Source organism: Protopterus annectens, chromosome 7.part0, assembly GCF_019279795.1.
Source record: "Protopterus annectens isolate FY-2018-M chromosome 7.part0, PAN1.0, whole genome shotgun sequence".
NCBI lineage: Eukaryota > Metazoa > Chordata > Ceratodontiformes > Protopteridae > Protopterus > Protopterus annectens.
In genome coordinates this window covers 1,795,725,790-1,795,749,146 of record NC_056739.1, presented here as the reverse complement: position 1 = coordinate 1,795,749,146, position 23,357 = coordinate 1,795,725,790, and the positions used below count along the sequence as shown (strand labels likewise).

General features: G+C 39.9%; 1 protein-coding gene across 1 annotated transcript in view; it reads left to right on the top strand.

Annotated features, from left to right (window-relative positions):
* Positions 1–23,357, top strand: part of LOC122807241 — a 1,134,459-nt gene that overhangs the window by 1,072,816 nt on the left and 38,286 nt on the right. The window contains exon 10 of the mRNA XM_044078325.1: positions 8,830–9,144. Within this exon, the coding sequence (XP_043934260.1) occupies positions 8,830–9,144 (315 nt within the window). The remainder of the gene's footprint in view (positions 1–8,829; positions 9,145–23,357) is intronic.

The window sequence follows — 23,357 nt, the reverse complement described above, 5'->3', positions numbered from 1 at the left end:
GGCTCAGCAATTTCCTTTTATTGCCCCAGCAAAGACCCCTAGCTATTCCACCTGTTTTAGGCATTGTAGATGATGTGTTTTCAGAGTCCAGTTTTTCCTCTAGACTCTTTACCACCAGCTCCGGTTAAGCCAGACAGATACTACAGGGTTCCTGATTCACATACATTTCTCTATAAGAACCCTGCAGCAGACCCTGAAACCATCTCTCAGGGTCCCAAAGGGGTCAAGGCTTCTACTGCAAAAATCCCTATCCCCTCTGATAGGGATTCTAAAGTCCTAGACAGATGGGGCAAAAAGATTTATACCTTGGCTGTAAGAGCCTTAAATTGCCAATTTCATATGCTTAAGTATCAGCAATGTCTTATGTCTATGCTGTAACAGAAAATGCCAGCAAGTACAGAATGTGCAGACAACAAAGAAATGCAGGACTTATTGCATGCAGCTGAACAAGATGGAAAGCATACTCTGCAATGTGGTTTTGATTCTCTTGAGGCCTCCTGCAGGGCCGCTGTTACAGGTTCTGTCATTAGGAGGCATGCTTGGTTAAAAGAACAGAATTTGCCAAATCATGTTAAAGCAAAACTATTAGACGCTCCTTTACAGCATGATACTTTGTTTGGTGTTAAAGCAGAAGAGGTGTTGAAGAAAATGGAGGACAAAGCCAAATCTACGCAAACAGTCAAGGATTTCTTGCAGGTACAGCCTCCCAGATTTAGCAGAAACTGGCCTACAAAGAATTGGTCCTTTCCAGTGTCAGATAGACCACAAAGAGGCGGATACAGACACCCCAGAGGCAGATCACAGCCCTAAGGCTCATACAGGCCTAAACAATGGGGGTGCTTCTACCTCCAAAAGCGGAGAGGAAAAATCACAGCCATACAGGAAACAGTCTCAATGACTTCCCACTTCCAGCACCAAGCACTTATCTTTTGGCAGCCCCTTTGGGAGGAAAACTAGCACTTTTTTCACAAAATTGGCACAGGATCACCCAAGACAAATGGGTTCTAAATATAGTGTCACAAGGCTACAGGTTCCACTTTCACACCCTGCCAAGGCAAAACAATATGCCAGACCTGCCACGCAATCAATGGGCAGAGGCACAAAAACAAGTTTTATCCCTCATGGACATGAGGGCCATTCAACGAGTACCAAAACAAGAACGGGGTCAAGGATTCTATTCAAGACTGTTCTTGGTACCCAGAAAAGACAAAGCCTGGAGACCTATGCTGGACCTATCTATTCTAAATACATGTCTGGATATTCCAAAATTCAAGATGTTGACTCTCCAGCAGCTTCTGCCCATGTTGGGACTTTAGATCCAAAAGAGGCATACCTGCATGTCCCAATCAGACACACGTGCAGAAGATACCTCAGATTCAAAGCTGGCTCAATACACTACCAATTCCCTGCACTGCCCTTTGGCTTATCTACTGCGCCCAGGGTCTTCACAAAGTGCCTGGCACCAGTAATTACATTTTGCAGACAAAGAGGAATACAAATATATCCTTACTTGGACAACTGCCTTATTCAAGTGGAGAACAAGGACATTCTACTACAGCATCTGGCGTTTGTAAAAAGATTACTGACAAATCTAGGGTACACAGTAAACGAAAAGGAATCAAAACTCGTACCCTCTCAAGAGATAATATTCCAGGGTGCAAGCTTAACTACAACTGCCCAGATGGCTTATCTCACGCCAGACAAACACAGACAACTGGCTACTTATTTCAAAATGTTGGCAACAAAGACCCAGTTATCTGCAAGAAAAATTCTGCAGGCCTTGGGTTTCATGGCATCCTGCATTCTGCTAATTCCATATGCAAGACTGCATATGAGGAAACTTCAATGGTATCTAAAAAGTGTTTGGACTCAACATTGCCACAGCCTGGAAACAGTAATTACCCTCATTCCCTGCCTGCAGCAGGAGTTTCGATGGTGGGCAATAGCCTGTCACCGCAACACGGGACAGCCATTCACCTTACCCACAGCCAGGCAGACTTTGACAACAGATGCATCAGATTACGCCTGGGGGGCCCATATGGCAGGAAAATGTATTCAGGGCACATGGTCCGCAAGTCAAATGCATCTACATATCAATCAAAAAGAGATGCTAGCTGTTCAGAATGCCCTAACAGCGTTCAAGGATCAACTTCACCCAGGACAACTACTAATAAGGACGGACAATACTACAGTCATGTGGTACATAAACAAGCAGGGAGGCACACATTCCTACCCCCTCTGCAGGCTAGCCATGAACTTGTGGCACACAGCATTGACTTACCAAGTACATCTGCAAGCAGAATTCCTACCAGGAAGGAAAAATACTCTGGACGAACTAAGCAGAAACCTCATGGATCCCCACGAGTGGAAACTAGTTCCACAAGTCTTCAGCATGTTAACAAGGACCTGGGGATGTCCAACATATACCTATTTGCCTCCCCTCACAACTACCAACTACAAAGATTCTGCACAAGGGCTTATCACAAGCAAGCATGGAAAGTGGATGCACTCTCTTTCAGTTGGAAAAATCTAACAGTATATGCCTCTCCTCCCCAAAGTACTCCTCAAGGTCAGACAAGAGAAACCAAAAATTATACTGATTGCCCCAGACTGGCCCCGCCAGCACTGGTACCCAGTCCTAAAGAGCTTGTCTCACTGCCCAGCCTGGACATTACCTCAAATGCCTCACTTATTGACCCAACAAGACAGCCAGATACTGCACAGCCAACTCAAAACCGTAAACCTGGCGGCATGGCAGATAATATAGCCTCTCAAGACACACCTCTCTCTAAAGCAGTGATGGATGTTATTTTGGAGGCCGGGAGGCCTAGCACCAGAAAATCTTATGCAGACAAATGGAAGAGATTCTGTGCTTGGAACCAAGCACAAGGTATTGACACGATTGTTCCAAATATTCCTCAAATTTTACAATACTTAACTGAGATGCTCGATAAAGGCCTTTCCTTTTCATCAATTAAAATTCATGCTTCTGCCATTTCGGCTCATTACAATACAGAACCACCTATTTTTTCACACCCCTTACTAAGACAGTACCTCAGAGGGGCCAAAAACTTAAGACCTCCAAGGAGAGCACAAATACCTGCATGGGACCTCAACTATGTCTTGGAAAAACTCACACTGCCTCCGTTTGAGCCAGCCACTGCAGCTGACATAAAATTCTTATCCTGGAAAACAGCTCTGCTCCTAGCAATAACCTCCGCTAGAAGAGTCTCAGAGTTACAGGCACTCATGGCTGTGGAACCGTTTATCATTTTCCATCCAGACAGGGTTTCGCTGAGGACAAACCCTACATTTATGCCTAAGGTAGTGTCCAGTGTGGCCCTTAACCAAACAATTCATTTGCCTACTTTTTATCCAAACCCACAGAATAAGGGTGAGAGAATTCTGCATTCTTTGGACATTCACAGACAGCTACGCTTCTACTTGGACAGAACTAAAGCTTTCAGAAAGACTGAGCAACTCCTAGTGGCATATGCTGCAGCATCACAAGGAAAGCCTATCTCTAAACAGACTATTTCTAAGTGGATAGGCCATTGCATTTGTTTCTGCTATTCACAGCATGGCAAATCAGTGCCTAAGGACATTAGGCCACACTCAACCAGAGCAGCAGCCACTTCAGCAGCCTTTCTCAGAGGAGTACCAACCAAAGACATCTTAGAGGCTGCAACCTGGAGTTCAGTGCTTACCTTTACAAAGCACTACCACTTACCTCTCTACTCTAAATCCAGGGCAGGCTTTGCCACTGCAGTTCTGCAGGTCCTTATAGCCTCTCCTAATCCTATTTAGCTCCAGCCTCCCAACCTTAGCTTTGGGATTCAACCCAATTGTAATGACTGCAACAGTGAAACACGATGAACATAGTACAGTTGTGTACCTACCATAAATGTAGATGTTCGAGTGTATTCACTGTTGCAGTCCATGCCCCCTTTTCTTTGCTGGAATTTAAGTGTACTTCTCTATCCTGTACAACCTATGTGGTGTATTTGCTTGCAGATGAAGGAAAAGTTGTTTTATGTGCATGCATGCTTATTGGCATAAATTAGCCTACCAATTTTGGGACACCTGACATCTGGGGCAAGAAAAACTGAAGAAAATGGTGTTGGCTGCATCTTTTATACCCCTGGTGCACTGACATCAGGGAAGAGGCGACAGCAACCGATGCCGGACCTAGACTTGTGAAATTCAGGCCGACTGCGGGTAGCCTGCCAGCAGGATAACCCAATTGTAATGACTGCAACAGTGAATACACTCGAACATCTACATTTATGGTAGGTACACAACTGTACTTTCTAAAGACTTAAACCTTGCCTGTGATATAAATAGGACTTGCTGGAGAGATAAGTATGTATCTCGGAGACTACCTTGTGTATGGAACAGCATCCCCATCTATGTGAAGCAGAGTTCCTCCCTAACCCAATTCAAATACAAGTTGGACAATTGGATGGGAAACCGGAAATTCATCCCTGGTTTTGCACCTATGTCTCTAATGGACACAGGTAACCTATAAATGGTTCATCTCCCAGGCCCTTGCTTACACTTATCAAGGGTGTCAGAACTTGTCAGAGATTTGGTATGCATGGCTAGGCTTAAAAAGCCCCTTGTGGTCGTTAGCCTACTAAACACTTATGAACCTATAATCATGGTTTAAAATTGAAAATGGTGTATATGATACTGAGTCTGAAGGGTCTTTGTGTAATACAGCCATCACAACTTTCTTGCAAGATACTGGTACTTTCCTACTCTCTTAAAATATTGTTAAAGAAAACTTTGCAGATCTTTAATGTGATCAGTTCTTTGAGACCTTCCACCTAATTTCCAGACTTTCATGGGAGTACTATCTGCTTGTGGAGACGTCCCTCTTGATTGATTATATATTACCATTTTTATCTCAGCTCTTTGTATCTTAGCTATTAACTGCTGAGCCTCATTTTCCTCTAACCTTGCATAATTGTCTTGCCAAAATATTTTCAGGTGTGTCTCTTCTTGGTTTTATCATTTCGCTTCTTTACTCAATTTTTCTTAAAAATTCTGAAATACCTCTAATACTTCTGTGGTATCTCTGGTTATTTTCTTATCATAGGCTCCGAAGTTTGTCAACAAATCCTTTCTACTTTTTGTTGCCAAAAGTACTGCTCTAAACATTGTTGTTCTCTGGAGTTTTTATTGAAACTATGTGGTTAACAGCAGCCTTTCAAACTCATGCCTGTTATCCAAATGTTCCCTTATTTACCCTTTAGCACTCAGCAGTTGTTCCTGTTCTTGTAATGTAAAATTCTTGTACAGTATGTTGGCCTTTGTCAACCCCTGTAGATAATTCATGCTACTTCTTTCCTGTTTATCTTTCTGTCTTATTTCTTCCATGTTCTTTTCTCACTTTTATCTTCTGTTATAACTCGCAAATCATTTTCCCTGCTCATTCTTTAAATTCCTTTCCAAAACTTCACTATCCTACAGTATTTTAGTTATTATTGGTACATGATCTGATAGCCGTGGTGGTACAGCGGTAGCATTATTGCCTCACAGCAAGAGGTTCTCCCGTTCGATTCTCAGCAGGAGCGCCTTCTGTGTGGAGTCTGCATGTCCTCCCTGCGGTCGAGTGGCCTCAGAAAGACATGCGTGAATGGGCGTGCCTTCGCTGAAGGTTGTGGGTCGGGCTGGCAACTCAACACCATAAAAATCTACTGCCAATCATTAGCAGACCGGAGTTCCGCTGTGGCGACCCCTAATCGGGAAAAGCCGAAAAGACAAACATTGGTACATGATCTGAAAAAGTTATTAGGTGCGTCTCATGGACCTCAATGAAATGCATGTTCCTTTGGAATATAGTTTCTATCCAGTCTAACCTAGTCATTGTACCTTGGGAAATAATATGCAAATTCTAACTCAGTTCTTGCTACTAAATTCAGATCTTCCATACAAAATGTTCTCATGTATTTCTGTAGGAATCCGCCTTCATTTATTTTTTTCCTTCTAGGTCCTCCTGATATAAGAGTGACAATCCTGATGATATCCATAGCTACTTGAGTAAGAAGGAAGGATAAACAGTCTTAGCACATTTAAAATTTGTGATGGATGGGGCCTTTTGATTAACATGCTTCTTAATACATAAAAATCAAATTGTTCTAAACACATTAATCATAATTTTCCTGATTTTAACTTTAACACACTATTAATTGAAATATGATTGTTTAATGTAGGTACCTGTGAGGTATTCAATCACAATTGCGACACAAGTTCTCTGTATTCTTATTTTGTCTCCCAAGAACCTCCTATGTCATTCTATCCATAACAATTAAATTACCATTACACAACATGTCCTAGACACTCAGCATGCACACATACAAAGATACATGCACACACAACTCTAGCTAACATTTACCCTAACCCTTACCTTTAAACACCCACACATAGACTAAAACTGTCACCTTACTTAACCCTTTGTTAATCCCTAATCCACAATCATTGGCACATGCACTTAATGAAACCCCTTACCTAAAAGTTTTCTCGAACTCTAACATGCACACACACTCGCACATATACTAAACCTATATTGCCTAACTCATACTCTAACCCACCCCCCTACTCTCTCACTTCACTTCCACCCAAGTACACACTCAATTACCTTTGTTGACAAACACAGTCAACTAAACTGGCGTTCGCTCAGTGTACCAATCACACAACCTGCACAACACTTCAGACACACACATACACACACACACACACATATATATATATATATATATATATATATATATATATTTATATATATATATATGGATTTCCTTCACAAGCTCAATCACAGTTTCAAAACTTCGAACTACAAATCGTCGAGACTATAAGATTGAAGTTTTGAAACTTCAAACATTTTGTATGGAGATCGCCATACAACGTGGAATGGAAAATTTACCATTTTCCTCACCATAGTGCGATTTCGGAGTTGGTATATTTATTTAGCAGGGGGTGAGGGTGAGGGTGCAGAAGGGGCTTGTCCCCCTGCAAAAACGTAAAAAAAAAAATTTTTTTTATTACAGTTTAGAAGTTTCAAAACTTTGATCTTATTGACGCCATTATTTGCAGTTCGAAGTTTTGAAACTTTGAGCTTGTGAAGTAGATCCGTATATCTGTCTGTATATATATATATATATATATATATATATATATATATATATATATATATACACACACACACACACACACACACATACATATATATATATATATATATATATATATATATATATATATATATATATATAGTCAGCTTCAGAGTTAGTTTCGAGGCCTTTTAATTTCTTTTGATGACAACTTGTGTTGCAAGTTTTGTGTGTGTGCAGAAGGTGATCAGTGTGTGGGATAAAGAAATAGACCAAATGTAATGGTTCATGGTTCTCGGCCTTACTGTGTACCACAATTATTGGGCATCCTACAGAACCTGCCTTAGCCCTCTTCATCCCCAATTCTGCGCACCCTAGTCTTTCATTTTTCTTTGACGTTAAATGATTAATTTAATAATACAGATTTTAATATATAGTACAGGCCGATCAAACATATGTGTGAAAAGGAATGCCACCTGTAATCAGACTTTGTGGAAGAGTATAAACTTGTCCTAAATCCTTCATTTGAACATGGGCTGCATTGGGAGCTCATTAAGGGATTTGCCTTTGTCACTCCTGCTACATCCATAGCAGGGCATTGAATCCCTTGACTGGCATTTTGGAAAAACTGCACATGATCATTGTTAAGGTAGAGCCTTTCTGTTGGAATTGTTTTATTGCTGCTTTCAGGGCCAGACGAAGGTTTAAAATTTCAGGGTATGACTAGTTATCATTTATACACTGATAAACTTATATTTGCATTCTTTTGTGGTCTAAACATGCTGTAAATATATTCAGGTATGCATATCCTTCTTACTGTTATTCTTGTTTCATCAAAGGGGAGTTCAGAAGTGTTACCTTTACCAACCACCAAAGAAGTGCCATCCAGCAGGAATTTTGCAAACTTTTTCATTGGCTGAGTGGTAAATCTAATGCCACATCTTGCAAATGCATTGATGTTTTAACCGTTCAGTCTTTATTATATCAATGATGGTACAATTGTTTAATACTTAGCTCATGTTTCCAGTACTTTTGCATATTACAACCTCCTAAATGTCTTATAAAGCATTGTTCCTGCATCATTGTTTATTTTATTGACTTTAGTTGATTTACTGATTTTTTTCAGTGCAATTTTGTCTCGAGTAATTATGATGTGTTTTTAAATATTCATCATACAATTTTCTAGTAGGTGTCTCCTCTTAGCACCTGTGTCATTGTTATTAAATAGTTTTCAATAGACTAATGAATGAAGAATTAAAATAATGTGATGCGTCATACCACTGTTGTGATTGTAAAATAAGGTCCAGTCTGTGATGTAAGAAACCATAGTTTAGAAAATATTGACAACAGTGTCACATAAATATGAAATGCCATTAGCCATGCGAGATGAAAAAATAACCAAGAATCTGAGTCTGTTTGTCACTGCTACATTCATATTAAAAATGATTACAAAAAAGTATTACTGTAATAATGTTAAAGTTTTATATGCCTAATGATGTTAAGTAAGGGAACAAAAGACAAATTTTACCTGCAAGGTGTGACATAGGTAAAAGTTAAAAAGTAATTGTGTTTCTGCATTTATGATTGTAAGCAGTTGTAATTTAGCTCTGCATTGATGCTTTGTGAAGGTAATAAATTCTATTTCTGATCTGTGCATGCTAAGCTGTACATTAAACTGTTGAGTAACTTGTATTCTTTTTGGTTAATATTTTAGACTTTGAGTCTATAAATCTACATGACGGTGCAACTGCCTATTTGCAATGTAATAGACCAGGAGACAGGACAATCAAAGACATTACATGGAAGTATCTAACACGAGAGTCAGACCAACCCATTGCAACGTTCTCCCTCTCTGAAGGCAGGAGAACTGACTACGTTGCCACATTGCATTCAAGGTTAGACTTGGATGAACATACTGGGACACTTTCTATACGGGGACTTCAGCTTAGCGACAGTGGTCACTATAGTGCTTCCATCCTTTTAAGTGAAGACCAAAATGTTCAGAAACAATATAACCTCAGGGTTTGGGGTAAGTTTTAATGTTTTAAATGGTGAGTGAATCTTTGGTGTTAAAAAGCAAAAAAGTTTATATTACCAATAAATGATCATGCAAAAAACTCATATGATAGAAGGGTGTAACTGTCTCAAACAATGCCTGTGTTGGAATGCAGAACGCAGGCTAGTCGTCCTGTTTAACTGTAACAAGTTATTCTTTTTTCTTTCTTTCTTTGGTACTAATGTTTAAGAAGAATTGGGACTTTGAAGTGGATGATTAGATCAGATTACAGACTGAAACATCTGGACGATAGGATCCACATGTCTATAAATGCCTTAGCTGGGGCATAGTGGTCAGGATTCAAAGACATAACACATTCTTTAGTACAACTTAGTGTGTGTAGCAGCAGCACACAGGATGCAGACAGTTCTATGACACAGATAACATGGTCACTGTATGTCATGCAGTTTATGCCGGTGGGTGCACGACGATGTGAAAATGATGCAAATGTTGAATCCCAAAATGGCAAACTGATTCAGTAATGCATAAAACAGGCATAAAGCAAGCATTCTGCACCATTACTTCTTCCCTATTTGAAGACCGCAGTTCATATTGTATGTTGCTGGAATGACGCTAGGAGTACCAACAGTACTAATATAGCAAGTTATGTTAGTAGCCACAACCAACTTGCAATTCACTGGGTCCACACCGTACGCTCCCTACCTCCACAGGAATAACAGGACCAAGTCGCCACCACTGAAGCCCACAGGAATAACAGGACCAAGTCGCCACCACTGAAGCTTGTGGGGTTGCACAATCCAGTAACAGCACCCAAGTAACATACAGTGCCTGTCATGCCATCAGCTCACAAACCATCAGATTGTGGACCTTTCCACACATGTCCTACAAACTCGGTCAGTTAGTGTGTAAAAGGGAGGGAAGACTGTGCATCTTGTTAATATCCAGATGTCTTATGCACTCCTCTGCTGAGAAATGAGCTCCTGCCTTCTGTGACATCCATCATGATACAGTGGGAGTGGCATAATGGTTAAAGTATTAACATCATTTACAAGAGATAACAGGGTTTGATTCTTAAACTGCTTAACTTAGCATGTTTGCAAGGGCCTGTGCTCAGTTAACAGGAGGTGCTGAAGGATTGGTGTGATCTCTCTCCGATCTCGGGAGGGAATCTAGGTGAAATCCAAGGCATCCTGTGAAAACTACAGAAAAATAAGCATTTTTTTCACTTTACTGTACTTTTAAACTGTGTATTACTGAATTGCCACCTATTTTAACTTTTTTTTAGCCATTTTATCTGTTTTGCTGTTTTAACTGTTTGCTGCTAGTATGTGTGTATTTTATAGCACAGGCTAGATTCTGATTTGCTGAATCTGGACTATTTGGCATTATCTAAGAACTAAAACCAGCCATCTTACATTGAGGGCCCCCTGCACCCTTGTGACAGAAGAGTGTTGTAAAGAACCCATCTGAGTTGGAGATTGTTGGCAATACGGCTCAGTATTGAGCATTTCCATTGGCCAGCTTGTTTGAAAATTGCTTAACTTGTTTTAAAAAAGGGTTCTCACAGTTGCTACATGAGCCCTGTGTTTGCGTGGATTTGCACTTGTTTTAACACAGCTCCACAAAGTTTGGTGACCGGCCACTGTTCTACTCTCCTCTTCTGAGCAATCCGAGGCATTTATTTGCATGTAGTGCACCTTCCCGCAGCAAAGCACAGTGCAGATAACCAATGGCGATTATAGATCCAAAAGCTAAAGTAGATTTATTTTCCCTTAGAAGATGCCCTTGCTGCAACTGAGAAGTCCCTTAAATTGTGCTTAGCTGCTCAGACAGCACCTCAGCTGGGCTTTCTACAGCATTTGTCACTTTAACTGAAATCTTCTAATCCCCAATAGTCTCGTACCCCTTGAGAGCCCCAATAGTATAGACCCAGCATTAAGTCCCCAATTAAACCACATCCTTCATCATTAGAGTAAGCAGATTTACATATAGTATTATGGATGGTCAGTTCTCCTCTGTTATTGACATGGGTATCCTAAGGCAGTGTAGCAAGTGCCTCATGTACACTGACAACCCTGTACTCCTAAACCACTCGAGCTCAATTTGTGAGAGATGCATACGCATTAAGAATTCGGAATCCTTGCTTTGTTGTTCACAGAATAGTGACACTGAGCAGGTTGTCTGCCCACATACAACACCTCCTGCACAAACCATGCTCTCAACACATAAACCAACATCCACGGAGGTACTCCCTAGAAATTTACCCAAACACCAGAGACCTCCGAAACACAAATGTGCTACACCTAATACAGTACCTGCAGCACTCAGTACACTTAAAAACACAAGCACAAGTGTTTCACCAAACAAGTCCCTAAGGCAAAGCACATCTAAACCAAATTTTTTGGTTATAGGCGACTCTATACTGAGACACGCAGATGTCCCACTCACCAGGCTGGACAAGGAGAAGGTTAAGGTCAGCTGTCTTGTCAGGTGCCAGGATCCACCAGATCACATACGGACTCAAGTCTGTCCACAGCAAGTACTGTTATGACTCCGTCATACTTCTTATTGGTGTGAATGACTTGAGACATACCTCACTGGACTATGTGAAAGAGACATGAGTGAGATCTCTGAATATGCATCTCAGGCAGGTATGTCCCTAGCTTTGAGCAGCATACTACCTTCAACTAAGATGAAACCACAGTATAAGCAAAAAATGATTGACTTCAACAATTGCCTTAGTTTCTGGTGTCATTCTAACGGGATCTAGTGCCTGGGATGACATGGTAGATAGACCACACTGGTTTGCCAGAGATGGTCTTCATCTGTCAACTCTGGCATTTCGATTACTTGCTAAGGCTCTTGCCTCCCCCATAGTGCTTTTTTAGGCAATGTCACAACAACAAAATTCCTGATGTAAAAACATCTTTAAAAAGCAATCTGAAGGTTACGCTGCTAAATGCTAGGAGTCTAAACCTAAAACTACACTCACTGGAAGCAGCCCTCACCTTAGAAGATGCTGACATCTGTGCATTCACAGAGACTTGGTTAAAGGCCGTGAAAAGCACCCTGTCCATACCAGGTTATAATGCCTTCCACACATTCAGACCACAAACTGAAAGTGTGAGAACTAAAGGAGGTGGAGTATCAATATTCATAAAAGATAAATACATCTCTAGACTGGTTAAACAAAACAATTTCCTTGAACTAATCCTGGTCCATTTGAGTGCAGGTGAGACCCCTCTCCAAGCTATTGCCAGTTATAGAACCCCCTCCATGAACCAGGATACCCACACTGCATACTTGGATCTACTTGAATCACTCAAGATACAACCAAACACCCTGGTTTCAGGTGACTTTAAGCACCCATCCATAGATTGGGTAAATTATACATGTACTAACACACTTGCCCAAAGGTTCTTGAACTTCATCAACTCCAATATCCTGGATCAGTTGGTTGACACCCCCACAAGGTACCAAACATTCTGGATGTGGTGCCCAATAACATAGGTGATCGTTGCACCACCCCATGTGTGCGGTCCTCCCTAGTGAGGTCTGATCATAAATCAGTTTCATTAGAAGTAACAGTAACTTCTGACCCACCCCCCCCCATTAGCAGCAGCTAGACTAAAAAACTTCTCCAAAGCCAGTTACACCCTAATACATGATGGCATTAATAGCTTCATAGTCCCTGCCTTCACTGGTGTAATGGACACTTATACTGGGATTTACACCAGCGCCTTGTATAAGCACCTGTGCAAATGTATTGACTGAGCTGTACCTGATAGGATCAAAACAAGATCCTCAAGAAAGAACAAGCCTGCCTGGTGGACATCTGCCATTAACAGGTTATACAGTAAAAGAAATTGCTGTCCAAGAGCTGGAAGGAATGGTTTCTGACTTGGAAGCATTCCCTCCTCGGCTCAAACAAGCAAACAAGACACCTCATAAAGCATGCTAAAGCTAACTATGAATGCAAATTAGATTCCTTTGCTAAGGTTAACCATAAGGCTTTCTTTAGGTACATAAGAAACCTTAAAGGAAAAACCCAGATCTGCACAGAACTGGTTCTTAATGGCACCATGTATACTGAACCCGCAGAAATAGCCAACCTGCTAGCTGACAGGTTAATTGAGAACTTCTCTCCCTTGTCCACGCCACATATCCCCCAAAGCATCCTTACTACCTAACCTCCCCCTAATATCTCCAAGGAGCAGGTCATAAATGCTCTCTCCAAAGTCAAAAACACAGCCTGTATGGGACCTGATAATATCCCAGGTTCCATTCTAAATGGAACTCTTTTTAACCACAGTCTAAGCACTGGTTTTATAACTGCTGAATGGAAAAGAGCAACCGTCATCCAGTTACATAAAGGAGGTGCCTCCACAGACCCTGGGAACTATACACCCATAAGCCTAATCTGCAAGGCTGTGGAAGGAATAATCATGGATCTTATCAACAAAGATATAGGAGACCTCTAAATGCTCCACCTGACCCAGTTTGGTTTCATTAAAGGGACATCCTGCCTCTTGCATTAGGTGGACTTCTTTGAGACAGTCACCAAAGCCCTGGATGAAGGCCAATCCATGCATACAGCCTACCTGGACCTGGCTGGCATCATTGATAAACTCACCCAGTTGGAGATCAGTACATGTATTGTCAGAGGGGTTGCATACTGGCTCACTGATAGACTGCATGCAGTCAAAATAGGTGACTCTACCTCCACCAGCAGACCCGTAATCAGTGGTGTTCCACAGGGATCTGTGCTAGGGCCTCTATTGTTTGAAATCTACTTCTTGGATGTACAGACTAAAACAAAAAAGCTATGGCTGACAAAGTTTGCTGATGTTTGCAAACTGGGTGCAGTCATTGAGTCCCCAAATGATGTCAGCATCCTACAAGAGGGACTTACACAGACAAACGACTGGTGCCAAATTGATGGGCTAAAACCCAGTGCAAAAAAATGCATTATTATCCCCTTCGGCAAGGGCGATGTCCCTGTAGATTACCACATTAATAATCACACCTTAAGCATGCAATCAATGGTGAGAGATTTGGGCACAGAGGTTGACAGCAACCTTTGCTTTGACCACCACGTCTCCACAGTGATAAGAAAGGTTTTCTACATTGCCCACCTCACAAGTAAGGGCATTGCATCAAGAACAAATGAGGTTATAGCACCCCCTTCCCATACTCCTCACTCATCAGACCAGTAATAAGAGTACAATGCTACCTTTGCTGTGTACCTTACCAGGCACCTGCAGCAACTGGAAAGACATCAAAGGTTTCTTACAAAGAAAATTCGGAGTCTTCAGCTTATGTCATACACTGACAGACTGAAATTAATGTCACTATACTCTGTGTCTTAGACTTCTCAGAGGTGACCTCTGCTTTGCATATAAAGCAATCTCAGATCCTGCTCTATTGGAAATGCTGCACATGAGTAAATCAAATGGTATAAGATGCACTCGCTCTAGGAACTCAACCTAGTATATGACATCAACAAGGCTTGCTGGAAAGACAGATATGTCTTACAGAGGTTACCTCTCCTCTGGAGCAAACTTCCAGTTCAGATGAAGCAGAGCCCCTTGCTGACCCTATTTAAGCATAATTTGGATGACTGGATGGGAAACCACAAATTCACCCCAGGAGTTTCACCTGTGTCCCTCTTGGACAGGGGCAGTGGTTGTTGACTTAGTTCCGCTTAATACCTTGATATTCTTGGGAACAGGGATTGTACTTGGCTAGGCAGGTAATGCCCCTAGGGCCATTAGCCTAGTAACCTCTGTATTCAGCAATCGTTCCTTAATCGTTGGAAAACAAAGTATGTACTCATGATTATACATTTACAACAGTTAAGGGAGTAGCAGATAATGATGCCGAAATAGAACTCTTTACAGTAAAATTTCTCTCTCCCGAGTCTCTGACTCCCACTTATGAAGCCACAGTTTTGTGAAGCTGCTTCCTGTCACTGCCAATGCCAGTACTGCTCCCCACAATGGGTAATGCCAGCAGCATCACTCACCATCACAGCAAGAGGGCGCCAAACAAAGAACAGCAATTTTTGCAGCACCAGAGGAAAGCAACACACAACCAGCAGTTATAGTAACCAAGTTTATTCCAGTTAAGCGCTTTTGTTCTTACTTGTTTCAGAACTTCATTAGAACTAAAATGCACCATTAAAATCTATTTTAAATGTCACTCTAAATACAATCACGTTTAAAATTTTAGAATTGGGTTAATCAAGCAGACTTCATTCAGACCAAGGAAAATTGTAGCATTTAATCTAAGTTGCCACTTAAGTTCACAAACATTTTAAGTGTTCATCAATTATCTTGCCCTGGGGATCACCTTTTACCTGCTCGATAACTATAAAACCAGACTTATGAGTATTAAATATCATATCAAAGGGGGTATGTTTAATCCTCCCGTTAGTCAGAGTGTACATGGTTTTGAAAAAGTTTGAGAGTTTGACATTCATAATTTACTAGAGCAGCCATGTAAGGTGAAATATTTCAACTTAACTAAATATGAGAATAAACTTGCCCAGGATATTATTGGTGAAACAAATATTCGAGTAATGAAACCAAATAAGGGAGGTGGGCTTATTGTAATGGGCTGTGGTGATTATTTCAGTCATGTGGATGCATTATTAATTTAGGAAATTATAAAGTTGTTTCCAGGAATGCCTTTTTTAAAGCTTTTGCAAAAGTAGACCTTCTACTGAAAGATATGTTACTTCAAAGACAAATTTTGAAGTGTAAGTATGATTTTATGTATAACGAGACACGAGCTATACTAGCATTTTTGGTGCACCCAAATACATAAGAGTATAGAACATCCTGTCTTCTGGCCTATAGTTGATGCTCTGTGATCAAAAACCTTTTTATTGCAAAATACTTGGATTTTGATTTGAAGAAAGGTCTTAGTAACATTGCTCAGATTTGTAAAGATTCTTGGAATTTTCTAAGTCTACTGAATAATTTGGAATTTCAGTCAGAAATTGTGTTTGTGACTATTGATGGCCAGAGTTTGTTTTCTGTTATACCTTATGAGTTAGGCTTATCTTAGTTTGAAATGCAGTTACATAAACAGGCAGATTTGGACATGGATAAAATTAATCCAGTGGTTGTATTGATGGAGATTGCCAGTATTATTGGCAGAATACCAGGGTAACCACCATGTTTGCTAACTACATAATCGCTGAATGGGGGGACCGGTACATTTTCAATAGTAATTATAAAAACTGTTGGAATCTTTATACCAAATTCATGGATGATATTGTTCTTTTATGGAATGATACATTTAAGTTTCAGGAATTTTTGGTATATATTAATAGTACTGTTGATTTTTTATAATTTTCTTATACGGACAATGAAAATAAATTAGCTTTTTGGCTGTTGAAGTGGAGAAAGAATTGTTTAACAATCAGTACACTTCCAATATTTACCGGAAACCCACTTTCTGTAATACCTATCTCCATTTTTCTAGATGGCATCCTAGGCATCAAAAAAAGTCAATGATCATGGGCCAACTAGTACATCTTGCTTGGATGATTACTGAGTCTGAAAAATTTTATAGTGACTGTGATATTTTAATAAATATGTTTGTAAAGAGGGGGTACCCTATTGAATTTTTAAGTGAAATAAGAAAGGAGGTAGAAACTAAAAGAGAAATGGGTATATATATACACCTCTCTTAGGAAACAAGCCAATAGTACACAATGTAGTGCTACCCCCTTTGATATGACTAAGAAATTATTTAGTTCTACATTTACACTCGATAGTTATGGTATTACAGAATATATGCATAAAAATTGGAAATTATTTTTAGCTGACAGAAACATGGTGAAAAACAATTGGGAGGGAAGCCTCATATTACTTCCAGGAGATATAAAACTTTTAAAAACTAGTTTGAAGGCGGCAGAGTGAGATGTAAAGATATAACTACACATAGAGATGTGTAGAATAGTATGTGTGTTGTACCTTTATGAAGCGTTTCCAAGGACAACACGTGCTAGCTTCAGTGCCATTTTGAGAGTGCAGCCAGAGTGTGGACATGTATCAGTATGACAGACAGTTTGTTTATAAGTTTATCTAAGTTAACGTTATCCAACCTCAATCCTGATGTGTTTATACATAATAAAGCTGCTTGAACAGAACCCACAAATGTTCATCTGTTTTATCCCGACCAGACGAGCGACATTGTGTCAGAACCAGGATTCCAGAGACTGCTTTTCAGAGCTACGAGGTGCAGACTTAACAGTGAAGGTAAGCTAAGTGAACCGAATGCAAAGAAAAGGCCAGAAATAAACTACAGATAACGAAAACTTGCACAAGCGATTTATTTTATCAAAAAGATAAAACGGAGCATTACAAGGGCACAGAACACATTATTAAGCAAACGAGAGGCACAAAAAGTTTATTAATTAAACGAGCTGTTCGAAATTAAGATATTTGATAAAATGATTATCAGAAAAGCACATAAGGGGTTTGGAATTACCTTGGAATTGCAAAATGAGCATGTTTAAAGTAAAACAAGCATGTTTAGCGTAAAATGAGCACAAGCAAAGTATAATGGGCATGAAAAGAGATTAAACGAGTAAAGCAAATATAATAAAGGGCAAAAAGGGCACATTGAGCATAAATAAAGCAAGGCGACTGCATATGTTTTGGCAAATTACTATGTTTTGGCGTAAACTACTATTTTACGTTGATTGAAGCTGTTCAGGCCATAACTAGAGTTATTCAAAGTATCCCAAAGTGTGTAAAAGTGATTGCAGTGTATGTTTATTGTTATGCATTTATTCCGAAGAGTTTATTGTGTGCAAAGTGCAACTATTCCGTGAAGTGCAGTCAAAATACAGCCATTTCTAAAAACTTTCTTGTGCTAGGTGTGTCTGTTTGCAGAGTGCTGCCATTACAGAGTGTTTGTTGCACTGTACAGAGTTATTTTGCAAAGTACTACCATTTTAGGAATGTTTCAGTGTGCTGTGTACTGTTTATTTGCAAAGCACAGTTACTTCGAAATGTTTCTTATTCTGAGCTTCTTCTGCCCAGTTTATTCGCACAGTGTAGTTATTTTGAAGTGCTTCTTACACTGATAAGAGGTGATTTCTCAACGTACAGTAATTTCAAGAGTATTCTTGTGCCCGAGACTTATTTCACAAAGTTCAGTCATTCAGAGACTTGTGCTATTGGGCATAGTTACAAGCACTGGCATAAATTTATGGCATATGTATATAGGGTCATAGGTTCACAGATTAGTACTAGGCTAACTGCCCTTTTTGGGCCATTTGAAGCCTAGCCAGTTACACCATGGGAGAATCCAACCCTGCACCTTGTGTCTTTAAGGTAAACACCTTAAACATTATGTCATCCTCCCACCCTTGTGCCTTGTTCTGTGTGTCTGTTCATGCATACTTGCAAAAGCCTTCACTGGTATGTGTTAATATGGCAGATGCATTTCGCAGACCAGGTCCACTTGTATTTGATCAGATTATTGCAGAGAATTGGAGAATATTTGAGCAAGACTTCAGTATTTTTATACAAGCAGCTTATTCTGACAAAGATGCATGCACCAAGGCATGCATTTTGCTAAACCTAGCTGGGTCAGATGCCAGTGAAAGAGAGCATTCATTTGTTTGTGCATGGGTCAGAGGCCACTGAAACAGAGCATTCATTTGTTTGTGCACCAACAGTATATGAATAAAAAGGGGAAAATGTCATATTTGTTGTACAGGCTGAATCAAGGGAAGAGTGTTTGAAATGCAAATTCAGAGAAATGTGCAACCCCCAGAGGAATGTTACATTAGAGAGGCATTTGTTTTACACAAGAGATCAAAGGCCAGGAGAAACGTTTGCAGCTTATATTACTGACCTGAGAAATGAAGCTAAAATTTGTAGATTTGGTGATTTAAAAGATGAGTTAAAAAAGGACAGGCTTGTGTGTGGTATTAATAGTGCTGCAGTAACAAAGATTTTGCTTCATGATGGTGATTTAATGCTGAGCAAAGCTATTGAGATTTGTCAAATCCATGAAGTTACGGAAAGGCACAACTATGCTTGCAAGTGATAAGTGCATGGTTTCAGCAGGCTCCAGAGCAAATGTAGATAGCATGCAACACATGACTAGCAGAAGTAGGGCTAAGCACATGACAGCTGCAACCCCTGTGGGTGTGGCATATAACATCCATAGTCTTTCAGCAAGTTCTAGTTCAGTGAAAAGGACATGCTCAGTGTAGTACAAGGGTGAGTCAGCGAAACCCAAATCAAGCTTTATTGTTAACTGTCGCAATTGTGGTGCCAATCACAAGTCTAAAAGAGAAACGTGCTTCACATTTGGTCATCACTGCCACAAGTGTAAAAAACTGAACCATTTTCAAAAGTTTTGCAAATCAAGTAAATCTCACACGGTTGTAAAGAAGGGTAACTTAAAAAAGCAAGTTGATCTTATAGAGAGCTGTAACCCTACTTTCTGTGTAGCTGGTGTATCAGTAATTGGTGAAAAGATTGATGCAGTAGATTTGTTGGCATAGAATGAAGTGTTTTGTACTGTCCAGAACAATGATAAATCCACCGAGCTCAAAGTAGACACTGGTTCAAAGTATAGTGTTATGTCAGCAGACAGATTATAAGGTGAGAGCTGGTGAGCAACTTAATGTGGCCATTTGTGTGAAACTTGTTGCTTGGCTAGGAACTGTTATAGTTTATTATTCTATGTAGTCCGAAGAGCTACGCAGTCATTATTGGGTCTCAGAGACAGTTTGAGAATGAATCTGATTTCCTTTACAAAAGAAGTTCATTATATAAGCACGTCCCAGTTCCAGTTTCACTGAGTCTATTTCTCAGAGTATTATAGTTTATTATTCTATGTAGTCCGAAGACCTACGCAGTCATTATTGGGTCTCAGAGACAGTTTGAGAATGAATCTGATTTCCTTTACAAAAGAAGTTCATTATATAAGCACGTCCCAGTTCCAGTTTCACTGAGTCTATTTCTCAGAGTATGCTGCTGTTTTCGATGACAAGTTAGGTAAACTTCCAGTTGTGTATTTTATGAAGTTAGACCCAGAGGTCAGACCAGCAAGAAAAGTTCCAATAGCAATGCAGGATAAAGTCAAAGCTCAGTTGGATAAAATGGCGCAGCAAGGTGAAATTTGTCCAGTTACAGAACTTACTGAATGGGTGTCGTCCATCGTAGCAGCCCATAAAAAAGGCTCAGATGAAATCAGAATGTGCATTGACCCAAGAGATTTGATCAAAGCATTAAAGTGACCACATCATACTAGGCATACAATAGACGAACTCACGGCCCTAATATCGAATGCCATTGTTTTTTCTTTCTTGGATGCAAAAAGTTCATTTTGGCTAGTGATGCTTGATCGCATATTTTCAGTACTGACTACATACAGTACCCCATTTGGAAGATATAGATTCCTCAATATGCCGTTTGGAATAAATTCTGAAAGTGAAGTTGCAATGGAGCAAATTTGTTCAGGTTATGCTTGTGCTATAATAGTAGATGATTTATTGGTCGGAGGCAATGATGAAGCAGAGCATGACAGAAACCTTAGGTGAGTTCTAGACAGAGCACGTAAAGTGAACTCAATCCTCTGAAGTGCAAATTCAGACTACCAAAAGTTACATATGTAGGTGAATTATTTACTAGCACTGGCTTGCAACCAGACCCTTCCATGCAAGCAGCCATTCTTGACATGCCAGCACCGGATAATGTTCAAGTTCTATGTTTTCTTGCTATGGTCAACTATTTAGGCAAGTTTATACCAGACTTCAATGAGCTGACAGCACCTTTGAGAGCTGACATGCAAAAATGTTACATGGTCTTGGTTGGAACAGCATCAGAGAGCATTTGAAGACCTTAGGCAGAAAAATGAAATGCAATATGGTCAAATTGAGAACTTTTGGCAATGGTATTTGCATGTTCAGAGTTTCATGATTATATTTATGGTCGAGCTATTCAAATTGGAACTGATCCTCAACCTCTAGTCGTTAATTTAAAGAAGCCTATGCATTCAGCTCCAACGAGTTTACAAAGAATGATGCTCAAATTGCAAAAGTACAACTTCAAAATGGTCTATACAAAAGGCAAACTTCTTTATCTGCCTGATACGTTATCCAGATCTCCCAGAAATACAATGGAACAGCTTAATGGAGAAAATTTTGACTCTTGATGTCATGAAAGTGCGTAATTTTTCTGCCACGAGACTTGATGAGGTAAGAGATCATCCAAAGACTGATCCCATTTTGCAAAAGCTCAACCACTTCATTAATGTTGGTTGGCCGTCAAAGAAATCTATTGGTACTGCCTGAAGTGCAGACTTATTTTCCTTACAGAGATGAGATTTTGACGGAAGATGGCATTATTTACACAGATCCCAAAATTGTTATTCCTGCTTCCTTACAACGTGAATATATCCAGATTTTGCATTGTGGTCACCCAGGTTCTGAATCTACCAAAAGAAGGGTGAGAGGACTAGTATTTTGGCCTTCTCTAGCAAAATACATTGATAAAGTACTTTCTTCTTGTTCAGTATGCAATAGTACTAAACCACATTTGCAAAATGAACCACTTCACCTAAGTCAAGTGCCTGAACTACCTTGGGCAACAGTAGCCACTGCTATATTTGAGTGGAACAATCAGCATTACTTAGTGTTGGTAGGCTCTTATTCAAACTGGTTTGAGATCGATTTGCTACCTAACCTAACGTCCACTGCTGTTATCACCATGTTGAAACATCATTTCTCAGTCCATGGTAGTCCACAAATGCTTATCTCTGACAATGGTACCCAATTTACCAGTCAGTTGTTTTAGAAATTTGCAAAATAGTGGGACTTTGTACATGTTACTAGTACTCCAGAATACCCACAGTCAAACATACTAGCTGAACGTACAGTGCAGAGGTCAAAGCAATTATTGGAGAAGTCAAAGTGTGATAATACAGATATCTTTTTGAATTTACTCAATCTCAAAAACATACCCTGACGATATACTTGGCTCGCCTGCTCAGAGACTTCTATGTAGGCAAACCAGAAGAACCTTGCCTATCAGTTCCGGTTTGTTGAGGCCAAAGTCTAAAAACAACAGAGCAATCAAAGCCCAACAATTCAGAAAGCATTCTTTCCAGAAGTCCAGCTATGATAAGTCGAGCAGATTACTTCGTCCGTTGAAAGAGGATACAAACGGCAAAACGTTTCGACTGGATTGGTCAAGTAACAAGTATATGTGCCAAGCTGAGATCCTATTTCATAGAATTTGAGGGTGTGGAGTACAGGAGAAATCGAAGACATCTTCTTCCTGTATCAGAATCGATATCGCACCATTCTTCCTGTGAGACAGACTCTAGATCTCAGAGCAATCCAGACAATCTTCCTGTTGCAGAACGTGTCTTAACTCCTACTTCCATTTCTGCTGATGTTCCTGTTGTACCCAAAATTGAATATTCAACAGTGACAGTCCCAATTGCTAGACCTAGTTCTAATTTCTATGTCACACGATTTGGTTGTATATCCAGACCTAGTGTGAAATACACAGCAACCTGGACCTAACTGTCTGTATTTAGTTCTGTATAATTGCATGTCAAAGAATTATTTTATATCAGTTGCATTTCAGTTAATGTCGTCAATAATGCATGACTCATTTCTCAAAGACGGAGGATGTAGAATAGTGTGTGTGTTGTACCTTTAAGAAGCATTTCCAAGGACAGCACATGCATTTTTTGAGAGTGCAGCCAGAGTGTGAACGTGACAGCCAGTTTGTTTATAAGTTTATCTAAGTTAGTTATTAAGTCTCAATCCTGATGTGTTTGTACATAATAAAGCTGCTTGAACAGAACCCACAAATGTTCATCTGTTTTATCCTGACCAGACGAGCAACACAATGGTATTTATAAGTGTGGTTTTTCTTCACAATGTGGTAGCATTAATAGTGAAAGTATTTCCTTTAAAATTAATGGACATTTTTCCTGTAATTCCAGTCTATTTGGCTCATTGCTTATGTTGTCCTGTTTTTTTATGTATGAAAAACGTGCAGAAGGCTTAGGGCCCATATATATGAGCATCTCTTTGATATAAAGAATAGTAAAATTATTACTGTATTGTATAAACTTTTCATTGATTTTAATACTCATACTTTTGGTTTTATGGTTATTGAGCAGGTAAAAGGTGATGCCCAGGGCACGATATTTGATGAACACTTAAATGTTTG